Genomic DNA, 24396 nt, shown 5'->3' on the forward strand with positions numbered 1-24396 from the left:
GCTCCAAGAATCGGAGCGTTTCCGTGAATCGTGGCCCCACGTGGGACCCACGCACTGTTTATGCGGGTCCCACATACTATTCAGGTGGGACCCACGCACTACTCAGGCGGGACCCACGTGGGACCCACGCGCTATTCAGACGGGACCCACGTGGGGCCCACGGTTCTATTAAGTGAGCCTTTTTATCTTAAAAAATTATTTTTCTTCCATTATTTGACAATACAAAATCTATTTAACTACTTCCTACATATAAAAATAATAACTAAACTTTGTATACTACATTCACATGTGGTAGTTCTACTACTTTTTGGCTTTGGGTTTCCCTCCGTAAACTCACAAAATATACTTGAACTGTTTATTTATTTCTAATCTTTTTTTTCCTACTAAAGTAATCAAACTATACCTACTAACACAAAAAAACGAATTCCTAAGGAAAAAATGTCTGTACCTCTATACTAAAATGCTTGAGATTGGCGCGCTCTCAGACTCTAAACTACTATGCCGTTTTACTGTAATTTTTAGATTTAACTCAATACATCGATACGATGTTGTTTCAAACATAATAGCGAATAATATCTTTCCATTAATATTTTAGGTCAATGTTTTTTTATAGGCGCGCGTAGCGCGACAACCTGACTAGTTACTCCTGCCATTCCAAATTGTAGTTGTTTTAGCAAATCTATGCATCTAGATATAATGTCTATCTAGGCACATAACATAATCTATGTATTTAGATTTGTCAAAACGATCTACAATTTGAAGTGGAGAGAGGGTCCGTTTAGTTGCCAAAAATTTTTGGGCAAAATTTTTTGGCACTTTTTCCAACACTAATTATGAGTATTAAATATAGAATAATTATAAAACTAATTACATGGTTGGACGAGAAGCCTAATTAATCTATCTTTAGAGATTGTTACTGTAGCACAACATTGTCTAATAATCATTGCATAATTAGGTTCATTAGATTCGTCTTGCGATTTCACCCGAGATTTGTCAGTTATCCCTATTTAATACTTCTAATTAGTAGTGAAGTAAACAGTCGAAGTTACTGTAGCACAAGAAAATTTTGGAAACTAAACAGGGCCAGAGTACGTATCTTTAAGGGAGACCGTTTCAATACATTCTAATCAAAACTTATGTGCCATAATTTTGCATAATACTTCTAATTTTTGAAAGTATACTATCACTGACACACCTACAAATCACAAATCCTGTAGCAATTATACTGGCCAGAGGACAGGGAGAGATAGGGATGCTTATGTGCCACAATGGGCCTGTGATGAACACTGATGATGGCCCACTATTCTCGATCTCTAAAAGATGGCAGCAATGGATTTATATATGCCAATCAAATCAAATTTAACTGATTACGCGAATCAAAACTGAAGAAAAGTAAATCAAATAATTATTCAAGAAGAAACAGGCCAATTTCTTTATTTTCCTGCTGCTAGAGATACTAGCTATCCGGCGGCCGGATGGATCACGCGCGGCGGTTTTTGGCGAGGCTCCAGCGGATGTACTCCATGTCGTCCAGCGGCTGCCGGCGACGACGCCGGCTGCTCTCGCCGCCGCCGCCCTCCCAGTCGGAGTCGTCGCCGTCGTCCTGCGGCCTGGCGTTGTGGGTCTCCTTGGGCGCGACGGTCAGGACGCCGAGCTGCGTGACGCCGACGTCGCAGCGGATGGCGAGGCAGTCGTCCCTGAGCAGGGTCTCGCGGCGCCTCTCCAGCTCCTCCTTGGTGATGAAGTCGGGGAGGCCGGCGCCGATGTCTTCCGCCGTCTCGTCGCCGCTGGGAGGATCGTAGGGTCCGCGGGCGCAGGTGAAGACGCTCGTCGCGGCGGGGAGCTCGTACGCGGCGTTGCCGGAGGGGTCGAGCAGGCTGAACTTGTAATGCGCCCGCACGGTCTCCTTCTGCTTGTAGGTGGCGGCGAGCTGGAGGTAGAGGGAGATGGAGTCGGAGTCGGAGTCGTCGCCGGCGCGGTGCTTGCCATTGGGGTAGTAGTCGATGCGCCAGTTGCGGCCGCCGACGTCGAAGTGCTCCGAGCTGATGCCCACGCCGACGGGGAGCGTCTTGGTCCACGAGTAGCCGTCGATAAGGAACACCTGGAACCCCCTCACCGGTGACGCCGAGCGCGACACCTGCCGCACAGCGGCGGAAAGCAGAGGCTGCGCCGCCGATATGAGCAGGGTTTACAAAACAGACCGGTCCGATCAAATCGACGCCCTCCGTAGCGGTTTACCGGACCGGTTTGACTGGAAATCGGTAGAAACCGATTGAATTAAAATCTAAATTCAAAAGCACATGTGTAACCGGTTCCGACCGGTATACCGACCGGTTTACTAGTCCAGTCTGACCGGTTACCGATGTTTTAACTAAAGAATCCGACGGTTTAAAAGTGGTTTCCCGGTTTGACCGGTTTACCGGCCGGTTTGATCGGTTTACCGGTCGCCATATGCGGTGAGCCTTAATAGGCCGGCCCATTTTTTCTTTTTCTTTTTTGATTTAACTTCATATGCCCGCAAACTATACTAAATGGACAAATTTTTAAGAAAATTTGACACAATTAGATTCGTCACACCATGAAATATTTTTAGGATATTTTTGGGAATTTTTTATTTTTTGAATTTAAATTTGAATTTTGAATTTGGTCCGGTTTGATACCGGCCCAAACCGAAACCGGGCCGGATTGACTGGTAACCGATTCCCACCGGTTTGGTTAACTCTGGATACGAGAGAGACTGAGAGAGACGAGGCCTTGTTTTGCCGGCCGGCCGGGTATGTATATCAATATGGTGTGCAATGGAGATATGGATAGGCGTGCATGTTAACTTCCGTTAAGTACGGTTCAAGTTAGGGTTGGCAGGTTTGGTATAATCCTTACCTTAACAGATAAGTATTATTGTTTTTTTTTTACATTATAGTAGCAAATCAATTATTGTTGCTGACATCCTGAAAATCTGCACAAAATACATTGCATCGTAATTTCACTTGTGTATGTGTACTCGGGGACTCACCACCGCAGACGATACATTTGCCGTGCGCCCAAGGATTTGGCGTGTGTATTATATTGGGCACACAAAGTTTCTATTTGGCAGCAAAGTAATAACACATGGCAAAGGTCATATTTACCGTGTGGTTAGATAGAATACATATGGCAAAAAAAAAAATACACGGCAAATATTGTACATGTTTGCCATGTGCTAAAGTAGAAAACACACGTCAAAAGCAAAACACACAACAAATTGTACATCTTTGCTGTGTGCATCACCACTAGTACATGGTAAAGTTTCAATCTTTGTTCGTATGCCTCGCCGTTAGGGCACACGGCAAAGCTATGTTCCCCGTTAAGTGATGGTCACAATTCACTTTTTTTTTTTGCCATGGACCAGCTGTGTGCCCAAGAAACAATCCACGAAAAAGGTTTTTTTTCACCAATGCTTGTATACCGTAAGTACTTTGCCGTGTGTGACATACTTTACCATGTGCTTTTTGGCTTTTTGACACACAACAATCCCGTGGTGATGCGTTCGTATACGTTACTTGTGAGTTATAATAATGAAAGACGTTGCATTATTTATTGTTAAAAAAGCAACAATTTATCTATTTGTGAAGATAAGACCGGATTATAGTACGTGTACCTGACCGGCTAACTAACCCTAGCGAGATCCGAAATTAACGGAAGTTAACATGCATGTATATCTCTACAGTACATGCCCCGGCCAGGAGGGCTGCAAATCGCAGCTTGTACAGCCCTGCTCCCGATGTGAGCCATCTGTCCATCTAGCGAATCGGACGACAGACTGATGGAGAGCCTCCTCCATTCTCGGCTCCACGTGGTAATCGGCTAATCGCGGCTCGGCTGAGCGCCTTAGCCCATAGACATGGCTCGATGTTTTCCCCGCCCGCCGCCGGCGTCACCAGCGGACCCGCCCGTGATCAGCACTGCTTCAGCCACCGAGGATAATGATTCTGCCACCTACTCTTGCTGCTTCGTCGATTAAGTTACAACTCCCTCCCTTCTCATGGAAAATGAAAACAAGTCTGCGGAAGGTCCAGATGATGTAGGCGACGAGAGTGTGATCCAGCCCCTGTTGCCTGCTGGCATCAAGCCATCAACCGTAACAGCCGAAGCTAGAGCAATTATAATGATACGACCCTAACAGCCGAGCTGGTAATTTACAATGATACGACCAAATGTTTCATCCATACAGATAGTGTTCTTTTCATGTGTGACCTATTCTCTCAAAGTATATCAGCAATTATCTATACATGATAGTAGAAGTGCTACCTCAAGAAGCACACAACTGAATGCACTACTGTACCCAAAACTGAAACTGAAGATTACAATGTCTTCCTTTTTTTTTGATGAAAATTGCAATGTCTTCCTTGACAAATGAAATTTATAGTGTCTTCTGTGACAACCCCTTGCGAGAAATTTGTATGCCAGCATCTTTCCTAGGAATTATGTCTTCCTGATTGAGAACCTGAATTTATAGATGAGAATATAGCCTGTGTTCTGAACATTTTAACTAGCCATGCAGCACCTTTAACAGTTAGCTGCTCGATGTTGCAGATTTTAAAACATCCATATATATATATATATCAGATAAAAATATACAATGTACATTGATCCTGTGAAAATCTTTGTACATTGATACATATGGATATTTGTACAGTTGTAATTTGATCGATATACTACAGCCCTGCAAGCACTGCTGGAGAACTGACTGTAGACCTCTTGAAGATCTGGACCGATTCCAACCAAAGCCAGCATCTTCTAACTTAATTTGGCCTTTCTAATCAGCATATTCTAACTATTTACTGCTGATGCAAGGAAATGTTTGACGAGGAAAACAATAAACTGGCAGTTATTCCCTGCAAGACAAAAGAAGCAGAGCATCACGGATTCAAGAAATTTGAATATTTGTTAAATCTTCTTGCTTGAGAACTCTAAATTTGAATCACTTGTGGAAGTAAGAGCATCTCCAGTAGGGCTGCTAAATTTGGGTGAGCAAATATTCATTTAGAAGCCTACTTCTAAATTTTGCTCACCCAAACATGAGACTCCACTCCAGCAGAGCTGAGTAAACAGGCTTCTATTTGTTAACCAGACAACTGAGCCCCACCTATCATTCTCCGGTTCTCCACTCTCTGATAGCCGCCGTTCTCGCCGATGCGCCTGGCCGGCGCTGCGCCTTGTCGCTTCACGGCGGGGTGATCCCGGCGGCCGCACGGTCTATTGGACAGCTGACGCATCCCAAACCTGGCTACCTCCGGAAGGAGCTGGTGAGCTCGACGGAGCTGAAGGACCCGAGGTTCTTGTACGGCCCCGGCGAGAGCCCGTCGTCGACGGCACCCAGCTGCCGCCTCGCGTTTGCGGCGACCCGCCGCCTCCTGCTCTACACCCTGTACGCCCCGAACGCAGCCGCGCCGGCCACCGCCGCAACGCCAACAGTGAGCAGCGCTGCCTTGACCCTGCTCGTGCCACCGCCGCCGCTCCGCCCGCGCCCGGCCGCCTCCTCCAGGCTCCTAACCTTGAAGTAGCCCAGCTTTCGCTCGTCGCCCCCCACTAGCAGCTGCGCCGGGTAGTCCAGGAGGTAGCAGTAGCCGGTGCCGTTGCTGCACACCGTGCCCCAGCAGCTGCAGTTGCACTCGCACCGCGCCTCGCAGTCCGTCGCTGACACCGCGTGCTCCAACCCCAGAAGCTCCTTGTTCACCGGTTCCACGCCCTGCCGCCGCACCGCCCTGTACAGCCCACCGACCTCCCCGCCAGGCGTGCCGCACAGGCTGCCCTCGGCGGAGGCCGGGCCAGCGGCGGCGATGGCGCAGCCCGAACCGTCGGTCGCGTTCACCAGGCACTCGCACCCGCCGCTGGGTGGCGCACAGACGCTGTAGGCGCCGCAGGTGGTGGGGAGCTCACAGGCCTCGGTGATGGCGGTGTAGTCGGCGGCCCACCGGGTGCCGTCCCAGTAGTAGGCGAGGAGGTTGGTGTCGGGCTCCAGGGTCATGTGGCGGAGGGCACATACGCCGCGGTCGAAGGTGTCGAACGAGAGCACGTCGGCGGGCGGCGTACCCTGACACGGAGGCCGACCTCGAGCATGCGTGGCCGCTGGACCCGGAGCGCGGGCCCGAGCCCGGGCGCGGACGCGGCGGCAGGGGCGGGGGGGGGGGGGGGGGGCGCCCGCGCCGCCGCATCGACCTATGCGGCGAGATCGAGATCCCGCCGGGCTTCGGCCGCGAGGAGGAGGGAACCGGCGCGGCTGCACCCGCCGGCAAGGACGGCCGGCTGATGGCCGCCAAGGTTCCGATGGGGAGGATAGCGGCAGGGCGGCGAAGTGGAGAAAGGTGGCTCCTTCCACGGAACAGGGTGCGGGGAGGCCGAAGTGGATGAGGCAGGATGATAGTAGGGAGCGGCGGCGCCTCGGCCGGCAGGGCCGCGCGGCGGCTAGGGCGGCCGGCGGCGTGGCGGTGGCGGGGCGGCGGTAACAGGGCGGAGATCTCAGCGGGGCGGAGGCCGATGGGGATCGGCAGGAAATGAAGAAGAAAAAAGAAATTGGTGGGGCCCACAGTTGGCAGCCCAAATAGAGGGCCACCAAATTGGGGGGGAGAAATTTGGAAGGGCCTCTAAAATAGCAGCCCATTTGCTCCCTATGCTAGATTAATTTTTGATGTCCACCGACTAAATTTTCATATAGAAACCCACTTGCTCTCCCTGCTGGAGTTGCTCTAAGGCACTCTGCAAGGAACCGTGACTATGTGAGTGCTCGACAAAGGTATCCGTCTTCAGGCTCCTCAAAGCTGAGCGCGACGAGCCCAGAGGCAAGCTCTGTGCTGCAGCTGATGAGAACGCCTACAAGGCAGAACGCAACGATGGCAAGGAGGAGGCCAGCGGGAATGGGATGTCATGCAGCACGAGATCGGGATCAGGGAGGCCGTATCGAGCAACGGCGGAGGGGTCGGCGAGGAGGGCGGGGATGACATCAGCAACGCAGATTGCGAGTTGGGGACGACGGCGGTGGGCGGAGGAAATACCGAGCTGCGTCTCCAGGCTTAGCCGAGCCGCTATTTCTAGCAGTGGAGTCGAGAGGGGAGGTGGCTCTCCAGCCTTCCGTCCGATCTGCTAGGTGGACAGATGTCACGCATCGGGACCAGGACTGCACAGGCTGCGATTTGCAGCCCTCCTTTAACGAATTTTTTTCTGTCAATTAAGGCGTCAAAACACAAGAGACAAGACGACTCATCTCTCTCTCCATGTCGGCGGTGCAGCCGCTGCTCTCCGCCGCCGTGCGGCAACTGTCGCGCTCCGCGTGCGGCGCCGTCGTCAAGCCGGCGAGGGGGTTCCAGGTGTTCCGCATCGACGGCTACTCGTGGACCAAGACGCTTCCCGCCGGCGTGCGCATCAGCTCGGGGCACTTCGGATTCGGCGTCGGCGGCTGCAACTAGAGCATTGTAACGAACATGGCATCATTTAGACTATTTTGAGTGATTTTGGTGATCGAGTGACAACGTAATCAATGAGACTAACGAGTTTGCGAGATCATATTTGTAGAATTTCTTAGGTCCCTTGGATGACGTCCAAATCATATTCGAGACGTCTAATGCACCGTCGAGACGATGTGTCCAACCCAACGTAGAGATACCAAGTCGCAGTGAAAATCAGAGATAGAATATATTTGAAGTGTCCAAATGACCGCTGCGACGAGTTAGACAAGTGCAACAAAGAAACAGGAAAATTCAGTGGGGTCGGATAATCCGACGCACCTAGGGTCAGACTATTCGGGCAAAGAAGCCGGATTATCCGACGCGTTGAAATGCCTGGTTGGATTTTGAGTAGTAGCATTCTGCAGAGAGCATGCTTTCAAGGGCTGAAAATTGCCTATGGGATCGGATTATTCGACGGTGAGAAAAAGAACGTCGGATAAAGGCTCGGGTGATTCTGCAGAGAGCATATTTTGTCGAGATGGAAAATTTCCTTCAGGGTCGGATGATCCGACGTGGTGACTTCGGAGCGTCGGACTAATGGGCAGTAGCAATGATCAGTGACCGTTGTTTGGAATTCAAATTTGGCAGTGGCACCGGATGATCCGACCTGTGATTCAGAACACGTCGGACTAATAGGTCGGATAAATGACGTCAGCAAAAATTGCAAAGAGTAACGGCTATCGTGGAGATCGTAGTGGGGTCGGATGATCCGACACCCTGGTCAATGGACAGGTCGGATTATCCGATGCCTACGCAGAAAAAGGCATAACGGCTACTCAACGGCTAATCTGAGTTGGTGGCCTATATAAGCGCATCTCCCCGGTCATTTTAGAGTTGCTGGAGTTCAGAGGGATCCTAGACACATTGAAGAACATCTCCAAGCTAACCAAAGAGCAAATTGATCACATCCTTAGGTGTAACACTAATTTAGCTCTTGAGTGAGTGAGCGAGTAAGGTTGTGTGTCTTATGCCTTGGTTCTAGGAGAGAACCATCGTGTACTCGGTGAGCCGGCCATCCTTGGAGTCTTAGTGACTCGCCGGCACGTCTTCGACCCTCCGACTTGGTGTGGAGCGGTGACGACAAGTTTTGTGCGGGGGACGTGGTGACCCCTTCCTTGGAGGAGAAGCTGCTTAGTGGAACCCGGGATCAAGGTGATCGTGGACTCGGTGTTCTCGAAAGAGACTTGATTGCCGAGAAATAATACTCTTTGTGAGTGCTTCAACAACGTGGATGTAGGCGTGCCTTTGTGGCTAACCGAACCACGGGATAAATCCTCGTGTCACAAGAGTTTGCGTCCTCTCATTCCTCTTTAAGCTTCCGCATTTACTTATTGCAATTTTTGTGCTTTTACTTTTTAGAGTAGAATCTTGATAGAATTGGTTATATGTTGCATAACTATTTTGGGATGAGGGTTTTCACACTAAAAAACTTAATTGTACATCTAGATAGTATATTTTAGTTTAATTTATATATAAATAATTGGGACTTAAAGTTAAAAATTTTAATTTGCTTAATTCACCCTCCCCGCTCTTAGCCTACGAGCACGAGCACCCGGTTCCTTTCCAGCATCGACTACTACCCCAATGGCAAGCACCGCGCCGGCGACGACTCCGACTCCATCTCCCTCTACCTCCGGCTCGCCGAGTACCATTACCGGCCGAAGCAGCGCGTGCAGCAGCGCGTGCGGGCGCAGTACAGGTTCCGCCTGCTGGACCCCTCCGGCGGCGACGCGTATGAGCTCCCCGCCGCAACGGGCGTCTTCGCGCCCACCGCCGTTCACGACCACCACTATGATGAGGAGGAGGAGCTCGTCGGGTGTGGCTACGCCAAGTTCATCACCAAGGAGGAGCTGGAGCGGCGGCGCGAGACCCTGCTCAAGGACGACAGCCTCGCCATCCGGTGCGACGTCGGCGTCGTCGAGGTGGAGGGCCTATCCCTCGGCAGCAAGTTCCGCCACCAGAGGGCCACCGTGCTCGATCTCTACTACAGCGACGACGAGGATTCCGACGACGACCAGGCACGGCCACGCCGGAACAGGAGCCGCCGCCAGCCGGACGACAGGGAGTTCATCCGCCGGTGCCTACCCGAACAGCGGCACCACCGCGCGTGATTAAAGTGGCCGACAATCATAGTCAAAATTCAGTTAAATCGATCCATTAATTATTGCTGGATTTGCTAAAATTCAGCTAAAATTGTTTGGAATCTGTTCGTTTAAAGTCCCCTGCGTGCTGTGTCGATCTGTCTTTTTGTGTAGCCTGAAAAAAAACACTTTAATCGTCTCTGAATCCGTTCATAGTCCATTTCTATTTTTCCTTTGATGAACAACAACAAGTACTTAATTCCTTAGACTCACATTTGTTTGGAGAGCAGAAGAGAAGAAGATTGAAAGAGGTCACAAAAAGTAATAGTAGCAAAAGTATTTAAAGTGACCAAGCTTGAAGAAACCAAGCATGAACAATTTAACCAATGTTTTCCTCTTAATGAAACACGGGTTCTCTAAAATAAAGAATTTAACCAGTATTTGTTCTTAAGAAAAAACGCGGCCGGGGGTTGAACGGACCCCACCGTTTTTATTAAGAGGAAGCAACACGGCTTCACTCAGCCGCGAAAAAACCCCCCGAACCCTAGCCCATGCCCGAGAGGGCCAAGCCTTGCGGCGAGCACAGCGAGAGGGATTTTTTTACCCACAAACGGAAATTCATCCCAGCTGGGATTCGAACTCGCGACCTTGTGGGAGGCGACCATACCGTAGCTCCTCTAACCAACTAGACTCGAGGAGCTTTGGTAGTGTTTGTTCTTGAGACCGATATGATAATGCAGGCATGAAGGAAAGGAACCGACGATCGAGCTTAGTAAGGAGTAATTAATCCACAACTTTAGTAACCAAAACCAAACGCTAATTAACACACCCAGTTCGACTACTGCATCGACAATCTACTCCTTATTTCTCTATTACTCCCTCCTTCCCCGTTTGTAGGGCGCATTACCATTTTCACCTTTTCTTCCAATATAAGGCGTGCAGCCTTGGGATTTGTTACGTAGGAATTAACTCACGGAAGCAATTAAGCGCCTGCAGGATTTCGCGGCGGGAGAACATTTGCATGCCGCCATGCAGAATTCCATTTGTATGTGGCCATGCAAAGCTGCATGCGGCCATGCAACATCTCTAAGATCGAAGCGATGTCGTTTGCTCTCCATGTTATTAATGCAAATCTTGGTACATGTGTTATTTGGTCATGCGCCCTACAAACGGGGAAGGAGGGAGTACTAGCTAGCTAGTAGTTTCGCCGTTGGGCAGTGAGGCACCGGCGGATGTACTCCTTGTCGTCCGGCGGCAGCGGCTGGCCACACCTGCCATCGTGCTCGCCGTACATTTCATCAGGCGACTCGTAGCCGCCGCAGTTGTGGTATCCGCCGGGCCTACTCGGCCCCACGGCACCGCGCGGCGGCGCGACGGCCAGGGACCCCACCTGCGCGATGGTGATGTCGCAGCGGATGGCGAGCGAGTCATCCTTCAGCAGTTTCTCGCCCCGCTTCCTCAGCTCCTCCTTGGTGATGAAGCAGGCGTAGCCGCGTCCGGGGTCCCCGCCGGCCTCCTCCACGCGCAGGGCTGGGGCGTGGCCGCCGTAGACGGCGGCGGCGGCCGTGAAGCAGGGGCGGAGCTGGCGGTGGGTCAGGGGGGGGGGGGGGTTCAGCCTCCCCTACCGCCGCCGGAGCCATGAAGCCCCCTAGAGCCCCCCCATGAATTTTTGATGCTGGATGCAAGGTGTAGGGGAGGCTAGAGGTTGAAGACGAGCTGTACTCGCGCTGCTATGAATTGGGCCGAGAAACACACTATGGCGGCCCACTAAGATGTCAAGCCCAAAGACCAGGAGAGATGGAGACCACAGAATCAAAACCCCATCGCGCATCCCCCACCAGGATCGTCGCTCGCGCAGGCAGAGACGGCACAGGCGCAGGGCGGGCTCAGATCCAGATCCAGGCGGTGGCGGTCGGCGGGCAACTGGCCTGGGCATTGGGCAGGCGCCAGCGCGGCAGCGCCCACAGCGGCGAGCGGCCACCGCCCACCCGCACGGGACCAGAGCCCGCGCGCGGCACACCTGTGACGGTGCTGCCAGGCAGGCTGCTGGCGTGCTCCTACTGGCTGCTGCCGTGTACGCGCTGCACCCTTGTGACGGTGCTGCCAGGCAGGCTGCTGGCGTGCTCCTACTGGCTGCTGCCGTGTTGGATTGAATCGAGCCGAGGAGGTGCTAGTGCTGCATAGCTGCAGCCTGCAGGGGCCACGGGCCACGGCCAGCGCCCAGCACACCAGGTATGAATCGATTTCTTTATTCAATTTCTATTTTACTTCTATGATTCAATTTCTAATTTCAATAATTCAATATTTGATTGGTAATTTGGTAATTGGTATGACAGATTTTAGAATGTCAAAAAGAACTATACAATCACACTTTTCAAGTTCAAGTGCTTCAACTCCACACACTAATGAGAGCACATCTGAACCAAAGAAATCTAGAGTGGAGTTTAGTCATTCAGATTTAATTGGGGACCCTGGAAAGCGCAAACCAATTGATGATTATCAGCCTGAAATTAGAGATCAAGTAAAGAGGGCATATGCTTTGAATGGACCAACTCAACCTCGTGATATCATATTTCCTCGTAACTGGATGAGTGGTGAATTTAGATCTTTTCAGAAGACTTGGTATGATGAGTTTGATTGGCTAGAGTATAGTGAGTACAAGGATGCAACTTATTGCTTGTATTGCTATCTTTTCTTTAATTCGGCAAAGCCTGAAAAGTTTGGTAGTTCGGTCTTTGCACATCAAGGTTATGTGAATTGAAAAAAAGCTAAGAATACTTTTAATAACCACAATGTTTGCAAGACTCATGTAGAAGCTAGGCTAAAGTGTGAAGACTTTATGAACCAAAAGACAAATGTGGGTAGAAAATTAGTTCAAATTAGCAAGGAGGAAGAAAAGTGTTATGAGATTCAATTGACAGCTTCCTTAGGTGTTGCAAGATTTCTCATAATGCAAGGGGATGCTTTCCGTGGACATGATGAGTCTTCTACTTCCCTTAACAAGGGTACATACAGAGAAATGATTGATTGGTACAAAGATAAGGTTGAGATAGTGAAGGAGGTATATGAAAAATGTTCTAAAAATTGCCAAATGTTATCTCCTGATATACAGAAGGATCTTACAAAAGCTTGTGCAGAAGAAGTCACGAGTGTCATCATAGATGAGATTCGGGGTAAAAAATTCTCAGTGCTTATTGATGAGTCTCGAGATGTATCAATAAAGGAGCAAATGACAGTGATTCTAAGGTCAGTAGTTGCATTTTCTTGTCTAAATTTTTACCTCTATTTCTATAATTATACTAACACATACTAAAATTTGACATGCAGGTTTGTGAATGATGAAGGGAAAGCGATGGAGAGATTTCTTGGACTTCAGCATGTTCAGAGTTGCACAGCTATTGCATTGAAAGAAGGTTTGGTCCGTATGCTTTCAAGTCATAATTTGTCAATCTCTATGCTTCGTGGGCAAGGGTATGATGGAGCTTCTAATATGAGAGGTGAATTTAATGGGGTGCAGAAGTTGATTCGTGATGAGAATCCTTATGCTTTCTATGGGCATTGTTTTGCCCATCAATTGCAACTAGTGGTTGTTAATGTTTCAACATCTAGTGCAGATATTGCAGATTTCTTTAACTATGTTCCTTTAATAGTCAACAATGTGGGTGCATCTTGTATGAGAAAGGATACTTTACTTGCAAAGCATCATGATGTGTTGCTAGAAAAGATTAAGAATGGTGAGATTATGACCGGAAGAGGTTTAAACTAGGAAAGTAGCCTAGCTAGGCCTGGAGATACTAGACGGGGTTCACATCTTAAAACTTTGCTTCGCATTTTGGTGATGTGGGAGGCTATCATAGATGTCCTTGAGATAGTGAAGAAAGATTCTATTAAACCAGCATGTAATGGTGGAGCTTTAGGTTTAATTGGAAAAATGGAGAGCTTTGATTTTGTGTTCATCTTGCATTTGATGATAAAATTGTTGAGCATGACAGATATTTTGTCACGTGCTTTGCAAAGGAAAGATCAAGACATAGTTGAAGCAATATATTTGATAATGGATGTGAAAGATGGCTTGCAGGATATGAGGGAAAATGGATGGGAACCATTACTCAAAAAAGTGAAAACTTTCTGTGAGAGGAATTAGATTGAAGTGCCAGATATGGATGAGAAAATAAATGTTAGAGGGACATCTAGACGTAGAAAGCAAAAGGTAACAAACATGCATTACTATCATGTCGAGATTTTTCTTGTCGCCATTGATGCCATCTTGACTGAGCTGAATCATCGGTTTAATGAAACTAGTTCAGAGTTATTAGTATGTATGGCTTGTTTTAACCCACGGAAGTCCTTCTCTAATTTCGATGTGGATAAACTTGTGAGACCTGCTGAAATTTATGCTGAGTATTTTGATATTGGTGACCTTACTGTTTTGCCAAATGAACTTAAATCCTTCGTCAACCGTGCTAGAAGAACTCCAGAATTCCTTGGATGTACTGAACTTGGAAAAGTTGCTGAAATTATGGTCAAGACTAATATGAACACATCTTATCAGTCGGTTTATCGTCCCATTGAGCTAACCTTGATACTACCGGTGGCAACAGCTTCAGTTGAGAGGATATTTTCAGCCATGACCATTATAAAGACAGATTTGCGTAGTAAAATAGGTGATGAATGGCTCAATGACTTGATGATATGCTATAACAAGAAGGAGATATTTAGAAAGATTTGTAATGAAAAGATCAAAAAGAGGTTTCAAGAGATGAAAAAACGTCGTATGTTATTGCCTAAAAAATTAATGGTAAACTTTGTTCTATTCTAAATTCATAATTTGGATGTCTATATATGTTTGACTAATTAATTATGTCTATTTTTGCAGATTGCTTCTTCGGATGAATAATGGGTGCCATCGTCACTGGCGGCGTCTATTAGTTTCGTAATTTGCCTTTTTGGTATGGATAAACCGCATCATTTAATTTTCATGATGCATTTTTTGATTTTTATTGTCCATCGATGTTTTAATATAAGACTACTTCAAACTATTATATTTGTTTTAATATAAGACTACTTCAAACTATTATATTTGTCTTTCGTGAGGTGTCGTAGTGGTGCCATGTCGTTGTGGCATTTTTTTTTCTCGGCCCCTCCTAAATTTTTTTCTGACTTCGCCACTGCCGTGAAGGTGGCCGTCTCCTTGGGGAGCTCGTACGCGGCGTTGCCGGCGAGGTCGAGCAGGCTGAACTTGTAATCCGCCCGCACGCGCTCCGTCTTTATGTGGCCGGCGCCCTCGAGGCGGAGGTAGACGGCGATGGCGTCGGAGTCGTCGTCCTTGGAGCCGTCGGTGCCGTTCGGGTAGTAGTCGACGCGCCAGCACCGGCCGCCGACGATGAACGGCTCCGAGGTGATGCGCTCGCCGCCGGAGATGAGCTCGGTGGTCACCGAGTAGCTGTCGATGCGGAACACCTGGAACCCCTGCGCCTTCCTAGCGACCACGGCCGAGGCGGCGCGCGACGGCTTGCCGGCGCCCGACAGCGGTATCGACGACGACATGGCTGGCGGCGTTTGGTGGCTGGGACGGAATCAAAATCAAATCTAATCTAGGTTGTTCTTGCGATCCTGCTCGCGGTGGTTTGATTTCTGGATGCATTGTTCAATCTGGATGCGTCGTGTATATAAGGATCAGTTTAGGTCGGTTGCATTGCATTGCCATGTGTCAATAGTTGAATGTCGGTTATAGTGCTGAATTCCAGTGGCCTAGGTTAGAGATTTATTTGGGCATCGGGAGATAACAGCAAAGCGAGGGCTGGCGCCGGCCCAGCCCAATCAGCCTTTATTTCCTCCTGGGCCTAAAGTGAAAGTTCAAACCGTCTCCGCCAAATTTGACTTCCTCCAATAAACACCAGGTCAACGTTTGCAAGTGCCAAGGAATCCCGGCATTTGGATCGGCAAAGAGGGTGCTTGACTACTTGTTGCTCACGGTGGTGGTAGCAGCTTTCTTGAATGAGGGACCAAGTTAGCTAGCCAGAAGAAGACCGGCAGCAGCTTACTCGCTCGATCAAAGGCTTCACTTTATATATATACATGTGCATCAATCCACACATAATCATATTCGCATGTAATGTATGTATGCCAAGTTTGAGAAGCATATATACGTCTGAAGCATACATCTGACTTGCACAAGTTTCGGGAGTCGATCATGGTGTTGTTCAAGTACGGGTTCATCTTCCTCGCCGGCGCGGGGCTCGGCGCTGCCATGGCGCACCGCGGCTGCTGCAACGACCGCCGCCGCCGTCACGGCCCCTGCTGGCGCCGGGATGGCGGCGGCGGCGGCGATGGTCTAGGACGCCGCCATGATCGCGAGGAGGTGGACCCTGCGGCGGCGAGCCACGAGAACGAGAGGAGGAGGGGCGGCTACTACTTTCGCACTGGCGACGGCGGCGGCGGCGGCGCGGACATGGTGGGCGCGGAGGAAGACGAGTACCGCGCCGTGAAGAAGAACAGCAACAGGCCAGCAGCTGCCGATTCTGCTGCTGATGCCACTTCTGGTTACTAGTACTATTGCGCTTGCGCAGCATGATGTCCAATAATTACACTGCTGGAATGTAAGGTTGTAATAATACTGTTGTGTGCAGTATATGGGTATATATTATTGTACTACTACATACATAATATTTGTCGTGTGTGAGAAGAATTAAATTAATCTTGTGGGAGATTAGCCATTGTATTTTTCAGTTGTGTGACTCATCAAAAAGAAAAAAAAATGGTTTTTTTTTACGGTCAAGTCAGTCAACTGGTCGGCCTGGCCGGGTCTGGTCGATCAGGCTGGCGGTTTTCTTTTCTTTTCTTTTTTTGTGTGCAGATGAGAAGCTGGCGCCTTTAATTTGATCAGACGTGGCACGTGCGCGTTGAACGGCGGCACCCGTGCAGGTCCGGACCAAGGAAAAAAATTTCGAATGGTAAATCCGGTTTACCGAAAAATTTACTGTTACCGGTAGTGTCCGAGAAACGGATTTCGGTGATATTTCGCATTTACCGGTTTCAAATTTGAAAATTTCAAAAAAATTTATATAAAATAGGGTAAAAATCTGATAAAAAACTAGACATTTTTATGAGCATTTTGGACTAACATTTTTTGAAATCTAACCTCATATGTTGTGTAAAAAAAAATAGACCCATACGACGGTGAAGATGCTACCTCTGTCAGTTCCACCTACAGCTACCCGTCGGCACCCACCTTTGTGTGGCCACCACAACCACATCCGATGGCTGTCCCTCCGCGTCCTCTATATGGATATCCTCATATGTACTATCAAGGATACCTCCCATATGGATTTCCTCACATGTACTATCAGGAATATCCCCCAGAGCAAGATCACAGAGATGACGAATGAGTACCCATGTATGTAGGTAACACATCTTATTTTCTCACTTGCATTCATTTCGTTTGCATCTTCTCATCCATTTTATTTATTTCATTCTATAGGATTCGACGTTACAATGTGAGTCATCAACAATTTCCGGTCGGTCGTAAGGTTTTCCTGTTGGAAAACACCGAAATAAAAATTTTAGAGTATATTTTGTGTTAACTATTTGAGACTTGTATTATTTGAACCTATAAATTGTGTTAACAAGTTGAACCTATATTTTATTGCATTTGGATTGTGGTTTGTATTGATATACATATGTTTTACGTCAAATCTATTAATATTTGCTTTGTAAGAAAATCATTATGCATATTGAGCTATTATATATAAGAATTAGATATAATTCTCTAAAAATATTCCACTTCTCTTAACACAATTTGTTATTTTCTATCGTGGTTAACATTTTTCGGTCCATACGCAGCGAATTCCACCGAAATTACAACGGAATTCGGTCGAAAAATCCGAAATCCGATGATTTCAAATTTGAATTGGTTTACCGATCGGTAAATCCGGTAAACCGGCGGTTTTCGGTAACTTACCGTTACCGGTGAGGACCGGTAAATCACTTACCGCCGGTAAGTTTTTCCCTGGTCCGGACACGGATCACCGATCGAGTACCAGCCTACCAGGAGCATCCAGGACCTTTCGATCGGCTGGTAGTGCATGCATGGTGCAGGCGGCGCGGGTTGCGGGCTACCCGCCTCGTGTCCGCAACTGCCGCAAATGCCTATGTGGCCTCAAGCGGTGGCCCTCACGTCCCCGCCAGTTTCTGCGGGCTTTGCGGCAACCCGCATAGCCGCATGCTATCCGCGCTGGTTTGCTTGCTATTAGAAGTGGCGGAAGTACCACAGTAGAATGTACAAGCAGGCTCATGGTGCCGCGAGTAGCACGGCGACGCCGTGCCGGCCGCCATGGCCGCGGGCGAACGCGACATTGACGAGCGATAGCTCGGCCAGCTCGCGGAATGCCGCCATGGTGGGGAGCTGGAGCGTTGCCTGTCCCAAGCTAAGCCTGATCGCCGCGGCTTTCGCGCAGTTCAGCAGGTCGCCAAGGAGCTGCGGCCCCGCCGCCTGCGCACCGGAGCCACGTGTCGGCGAGGGCCCCGCCCCAGCCAGCGGGCGGTGCTGATCTCCACCATGTCGATGCGGGCGCCACCGCCGGTCAGTGGCGGAGCACCCGGTAGGGCAAGGTATGGCTGTTGCCATACCTCAGATTTTGTTAGAGCCACACACGCTCAACTTTGAGCTGAATTATTTAGGGAAGATTTTATCTCTTTATACATTAGGACAAGTGTTATACTGAACTTTTTCTTTTATCAGTCCAGCAACGCCATACCTTAATTTTGTTTCGTCCTCCGCTACTGCCGCTGGTGCCGCCGGGTGAGGATCGCACCGACGATGGCGTTGAACCGCCTGCCGTTCCGCAGCGCAACGTCCTCCCTCGATGCGAAGCGGAGCGCTGGGACGCGCTTCCAGGGGTGGCGCCAGTGCCTGGAGAGTGCCAACGTGTGGACCGGGTCGAGGCAGTCGCTCCTGAAAGGATCGTGGTCAAAAAAAGAGTTTGAATTGGGCTTTTTTAAATTTTTACCGGTTCTTAACCTACCTCTAGTGTTGCCCAAGCCTATAGTTCAAAGACATAATATCTAGAGCACACTAGTAAGAAGATTCTAGGTAGATAAGCATACTAACAAAGCCATTTTCTAGGATGATCAAACTATCATGCAAAGGCTAGCCCAAATTGAAGCAAACTATCAAGAGCAAATCCTAGTCTCAAACAAACAAGCAAAGAGCAAGAACTGAAAATACTTAAAGAAATTGCTTGAATGTAAAAGAGAATGGAAAAGAGACAACCCGATTTTTTCCCGTTGTATCGAGTAGTTGACGCTCTCCCTAGTCCACGTTGGACCACCCACAAAGGGTTAAACTCCCTTGCATCACGAAGAGCAAGTATCCACTAAGAATACCCCTTCTCCATCTCCGGAACGGCAGGCTTCAAACCGTGTACAACTTCTTCTTCTTGAGGCTCTCACAAACTCTAAGAGCTCACCAAGAGCCTCCGATCACCAAGACCGTCTAGGTGTCGTCAAACACCAAGAGTAACAAGCTCTAAGCCTTCACTTGACCATCACTCAGTTGGCCCTAAGGTTCTAGCACACTTGCACTCTTCCAAGGATTGAATTCTTGATTGAATGGGTTGATCTCAATGTGTGGATGTCTTCTCTCAGCTCATGGGGTAGCCTCATGTGTTCAAGGGTTCAAAAGGCAGTGAAGAGACCCGAGGTACCCCCTTAAATAGGTTAGAGATCACCAAGTGGCCGTTACCAACTTTTTCCAGAAAGTTGGTAACGTCAGATAGTCCGACCCAACCCCAGGCAGGGGCTTCAGATCATCCGACCCCACTGCATTTTCTATTTGAGCCGTTAAGGTTTAAATCCTTGCCGATGTCATCCATCCGATGTGTTAGTCCGACCTGCTCTGAGAAGATGCGTCGGATAATCCGGCCTTAACTAAATTTTGAATTCCAAAACCAACGACCACTGATCATTGCTCCTGTGTATTTGTCCGACGCTCAGAAACATTCACGTCGGATCATCCGGTCCAACAGAGAGAAAACCCAGCTGAAAAACATGCTCTCTGCAGAATCACCCGACGATTTGTCCGACGCCCAATTTCTTAAGGGTCGGATAATCCGATCCCACAGTGAGTTTTCAGCCCTTGTAAACATGCTCTCTGGTACATGCTACTACTCAAAATCCGACCTTTACTTCAGCAGGGTCGGATAATCCGGGTTCTTTGATATGTTTATCCGACCCTAGTGCTTCGGATAATCCGGACCAACTGAATATTTTCTTTATCTATTTTCTGACTTGGAGTTGATTTGAGTGACAATTCTTTCTGCTTTTCTGAGTTCCATAGCATGTCTTGAGTTGATCTTGAGCAAGTGTGCATGAAATCTAAGGCCAACTCTTTGGATGATCAAGCTACTCACTTAGAACTCCCCTTAATAGTACGGCCACAAACTAAAAACTATAAAACCTAAACTAAATCAAGTGTCATTCATCTCCTTGTGACACTTGAGTCTAGAAAGGTCCTTAGCCTTGTGAATTTGAGTCCATGACTTTGAATGTTGAAATTGAGGGGTCTCCTTTCATTTGCGACTTTAATGGTTAAATGATAATTTCTTCAAAACACACGTTAGTCACAAACATTGTCACTAATCACCGAAACTTACTGTTAGGAATCCACGGGCCTAGATGCTTTCAATCTCCCCTTTTTGGTGATTGGTGACAACACAAAAATAGAGATAGCAAATAAGGAATTTAAAGCGCAAACAAATAACTGAAACGATGGATTGTTGGTGAAGCTTTTTCTTCATTCTTGGAGTCATCCTTGGAAGGAGCTCCACCTTGAGTGGATGGTGAGATGATCTTTTCATCCTCTTCCTTTGGCTTGACTTGTCCAATGGCAATATTCTTCATGACTTCCGGTAGTGGTTCATCACCTACATCATCACAAGTAAAAACTTTTCCTTGGGAGCCATTAGTGTGGCGGAACCACCCAAATTAACTGGGCCTGGGTGCTCAGGTCATTGTTGTTAGGCAACGCTGACCAAAAAATGGCACTCACCGGTAGTTCCTCGAGTAAAGTCTCGATTAAAGCCACGCTTACCAGGATCAAACAGATAACACCCACACGAAGGTGAGCCCAGAGATTACAACACAGATCATTTCATACATCTCAGAGTTGCAGCGGAAATTTAATTATTACAAAACAGTTCTGAAAATAAGACAAGTACTACAGAGGTCTTATCTACAACAGTTCATCAGAGTATCTTTATTGCAGCGGAAGTATGAAAATACTAGAACTATCGATAGCATGATGTTACGATAAAGCCCGTACGCAACATCAATATGAAGAGTTAGCATTGGCCGGGGAGACAACCCAATCCACCGACCAACCCGCAGGTAAAGTAGTTACACCAGCAAAAACATCTTCAAAAGTAATAACTGTAATCAAAGCCACAAGTAAGGCTGAGTATACTAATACTCAGCAAGGTTTACCCGTCTCCGGATATACCTTAGTCCGATAACTAGACATGCAAGGCTTTTTTGGTTTGTGGGGTTTGTTTTGCCAAAAACGCCACTAAAAGTAGATTCTTATTTTCAGATTTTAACTTTGCCATATTCTAGTTGAATTAACCATTCTAAATTTGCATCAACTCTACACAAGCATAGTAGAGAAAACATTAATCATCCAACAATATTATCATCATCATCATATTTCACTTGTTACTCTATGCGGCAAAAGTGTTAAGCAGTCTCAAACCGTGAGAGGCGGACGATTCGAATCGAGTTTCTTAACCTGGTCAGGGAGACCTAACACACACGATATGGGAACAAGTCACCCGCACAACTTTTCCCCTTTCTTCTCGTGTTGCGGGACAGGCCCACCGCCCTCGACTACAGAGCGTACTTTGCACCCACACATTAGCTAGATGGAATAGAAGTAAAGACGGTGGGGAGATATTTCCCACTCCACGGTCCGATCAGGTACTTAAGCTTACCGATTACCATATTTCTCGGCATTTGGTTAGTACGTTCAAACACTTAACAAAGCTACCACACACTGCAGCCTTAGCATCTTTTCACTAAACAGACGGGGTTTCAACCAGAAACATAATACCCTGACCCCGCCCGTAGACCTTATAGTTATTGTAGTATGTGGTAAACACTACTACAAAGCATAGATATTGTAACACACTCTTGTAACACATAGACCATTATGTTACAATGAAGTTTCATAGTAACACAAAACTAAGTGTTACAACAAAGCTAGTAACACATAGCATTTGGTTTGTAAAGTTGTGTTACAGATAAAGATCATAGTAACACAAAATTAACGTTACACCTTATGTGTTACAAAAGTTGTAGTATGTTGTAACACATAGCTCAAAAGGTGTAAAACGTGCCATAAACGCATTCTTATATAATAACACAAGACAATGATATATCTATAGCGTTCCAAGGAAACATGCATATCTTACCACCTGCTTTCTAGGCAATATCACAAGGGTAAATACATATATGGAGATATTTTTCATAATTAACAATAAAGACTTGTTACTACGACTATAGAAACCTTGATCAATGCGACCAACTCATATAGTGTTTGTTATCCAACTTGCACTCGTATGTATCTATGGGGCCTGTGCACTGTTCATGCGGGTCCCACATACTATTCACGTGGGCCCATGTACTATTCAGCGGGACCCACGTGAGACCCATGTACTATTCAGGCGGGACCCACGTGGGACCCATGTATTATTCAGGCGGGACCCACGTGGGCCCACGATTCTATTAAGTTAGTCTCTTTATCTCAAAAAAATATTTTCCTTCCATTATTTGGCAATACAAAATATATTTAACTACTTCCTACATAAAAAAATAATAACTAAACTTAGTATACTACATTTATATGTGGTAGTTGTACTACTTCTTGGGTTTTGATTTCCCTCTGTAAACCCATAAAATATAATTAAACTGTTCATTCATTTCTAATCTTATTTTTCCCCTACTAAAATAATTAAACTATACCTACAGACACAAAAAAAAATTCTAAGGAAAAATTACCTGTACCTCTATACCACAATGCTTGAGATTGGCGCGCTCTCAGACACAAAACTATTATGCCCGCTTTACTGTAATTTTTAGATCTAACTCAATACATCGATACGATGTTGTTTCGAACATAGTAATGGATAATATCTTTCTATTAATATTTTAGGTCCACGTTTTTTTGTATAACGCGCCAACCTGACTAGTTAACTATAAAGATTTGTTACTATGACTATAGGAACCTTGATCAATGCGACCAACTCATATAGTGCTTGTTATCCAACTTGCACTCGTATGTACCTATGCCTACGGCTGAGCCATCATATGCAAAGGTATCTTTATTCATACTTGTTGTGAGTTGAGGGTATGATATTGAAATTCTTACATGTTGGCACCATTGTCAAACAAAAGCAAAAACTGGCACAAAAAAAAAGAACACATGGCACTTCTAAGGATTCGAACCTATTACGTACCTCCCTCCTCACATGATCCATTCCTACCATCCAACCTATATCTCGTTGATGCTTGTAGATGGTGTTTTATTCATTTTGACTTCTATTCTCTCAAATTTTGATCGACTAGTTAAATGTCAAAACCACGTCAAATCAAAGCTTTTCAATTAAAAAAATTGTGGGCCTTGTCGAACACAATAATTTCCGTATAACATGTGTCTCTATTCGAGTTTCTATGAATAGCTATGAATTTCTAAATGAAAATAGTCTATATGAAAAGTTATATCCAGCCTGCATGATTTATCTGTGCTAGGCTCGAATTTCACCGACACGGTTGAATAGTGACTTAAGCAACAGAGAAATAGACAATTAACTATTTGATCATTTGTGAGAATTAAATCTATCACCAATATATTAGTGTCTTTACTATTAAAATTTGGAAACGTTTACCAGTTTTTTGTATTTTAAAAATATGTTATTATTTAAATTAATGCTCCTGAATGATTATGTAAAAATGTTGAGGGTTTTGGTAAGTCAATAGTCCTACTCGTAAAACAACTGGCCACTAGTTCTTTGCGGCATTTTAATTTTGTTTCTTCAAAATAGTAAATGATAAGTGGGTCAGCCACCGTCAAAAGTATTCTACTTACTCCTAATGGGTCAGCCACCGTCAAAAGTAATCTACTCGCTCCACCTCCATCGCGCCAGTCCGCCTCCATCAAATCAAAATAAGTAACCCACGTGAAATCCATCCCCAACTCGCCAATTCGCTATCGCGGAAGTCGCCGAAACCGCTGCCTCCAGTCTTCCCTCACCATCCCGGCATCCCCGACGCCTCCCAGATCGACCTCGCCGTCCTCCGGCCGACCCTGCGGCGCCGGGGATCATCACGCCGCGACGCCTCCTTGTCCCGCACTTGCCGTCCTGCTGCAGCTGCCGATGGCGTTTATCACGCCAACTTCTCCCAGTCCGCCCTCGCGCTGCTGCTCCTGCCAACCCTGCGACGCCCCTGGGATTACCACGCCTCGCCGCCTCCCAGAGTCCCAGTCCGCACTCGCTGTCCTGCTAATGCTCCTGGCCCTGTTTCCCGCCGCCGCCTCCCAGTGTGCGCTCCTGCGATCCCTGCGACTCTGTGTTCATCCCGCGATGATCCTGATGATGTCGCTGCCCAGCACTCCTACCGTCCGTCGGCTCTACATGATCCTTGGCAAGGTCACAGGTTCCTGCAGGCACGGGTCAAGGGGAACCGGGCCAACAAATACGTATGTGACATCCCTCTCATCTCACAACTATTTTTTATTGAATGTTGCATTGTTTCAGTACCATAGATTAACAGATCGGGGGGTC

At 47.3% G+C, this 24396-nt stretch overlaps 3 protein-coding genes, 1 long non-coding RNA gene and 2 pseudogenes across 5 annotated transcripts; 3 read left to right on the top strand and 3 right to left on the bottom strand.

Moving 5' to 3' along the window:
- Window positions 1-1134: 1134 nt before the first annotated feature.
- On the bottom strand, window positions 1135-3771 carry LOC120677848 (BTB/POZ and MATH domain-containing protein 5-like). Its single transcript, XM_039959053.1, has 3 exons — window positions 3748-3771; window positions 1611-2164; window positions 1135-1195 (listed from the first exon to the last, which is right to left on the bottom strand). The coding sequence occupies exons 1-3, from the start codon at window positions 3769-3771 to the stop codon at window positions 1135-1137; spliced, it is 639 nt and encodes a 212-aa protein (XP_039814987.1).
- A 1490-nt stretch (window positions 3772-5261) lies between these two features.
- On the bottom strand, window positions 5262-7252 carry LOC120677849 (annotated as a pseudogene).
- Window positions 7253-11661: 4409 nt separating this feature from the next.
- On the top strand, window positions 11662-13328 carry LOC120677850 (zinc finger MYM-type protein 1-like). Its single transcript, XM_039959054.1, has 3 exons — window positions 11662-11794; window positions 11899-12808; window positions 12890-13328. Exons 2-3 carry the CDS (start codon window positions 12402-12404, stop codon window positions 13326-13328), a joined length of 846 nt encoding a protein of 281 aa, XP_039814988.1. The 5' UTR covers window positions 11662-11794; window positions 11899-12401.
- A 40-nt stretch (window positions 13329-13368) lies between these two features.
- LOC120677446 lies at window positions 13369-14465 on the top strand (annotated as a pseudogene).
- Window positions 14466-14623: 158 nt separating this feature from the next.
- On the bottom strand, window positions 14624-15109 carry LOC120677851 (BTB/POZ and MATH domain-containing protein 1-like). The gene has a single exon (XM_039959055.1). It carries the CDS (start codon window positions 15107-15109, stop codon window positions 14624-14626), a length of 486 nt encoding a protein of 161 aa, XP_039814989.1.
- A 1647-nt stretch (window positions 15110-16756) lies between these two features.
- LOC120679523 lies at window positions 16757-17234 on the top strand. 2 transcript variants are annotated; one of them, XR_005677222.1, is made up of 2 exons: window positions 16757-16966; window positions 17043-17234. It is a non-coding gene; the product is annotated as an uncharacterized LOC120679523 (long non-coding RNA). The 2 variants fall into 2 exon arrangements; XR_005677221.1 differs by having other exon boundaries at window positions 16757-16958.
- The last annotated feature ends 7162 nt before the right edge of the window (window positions 17235-24396 follow it).

Source organism: Panicum virgatum, chromosome 6N (genome assembly GCF_016808335.1).
Source record: "Panicum virgatum strain AP13 chromosome 6N, P.virgatum_v5, whole genome shotgun sequence".
NCBI classification, from domain to species: Eukaryota; Viridiplantae; Streptophyta; class Magnoliopsida; order Poales; family Poaceae; genus Panicum; species Panicum virgatum.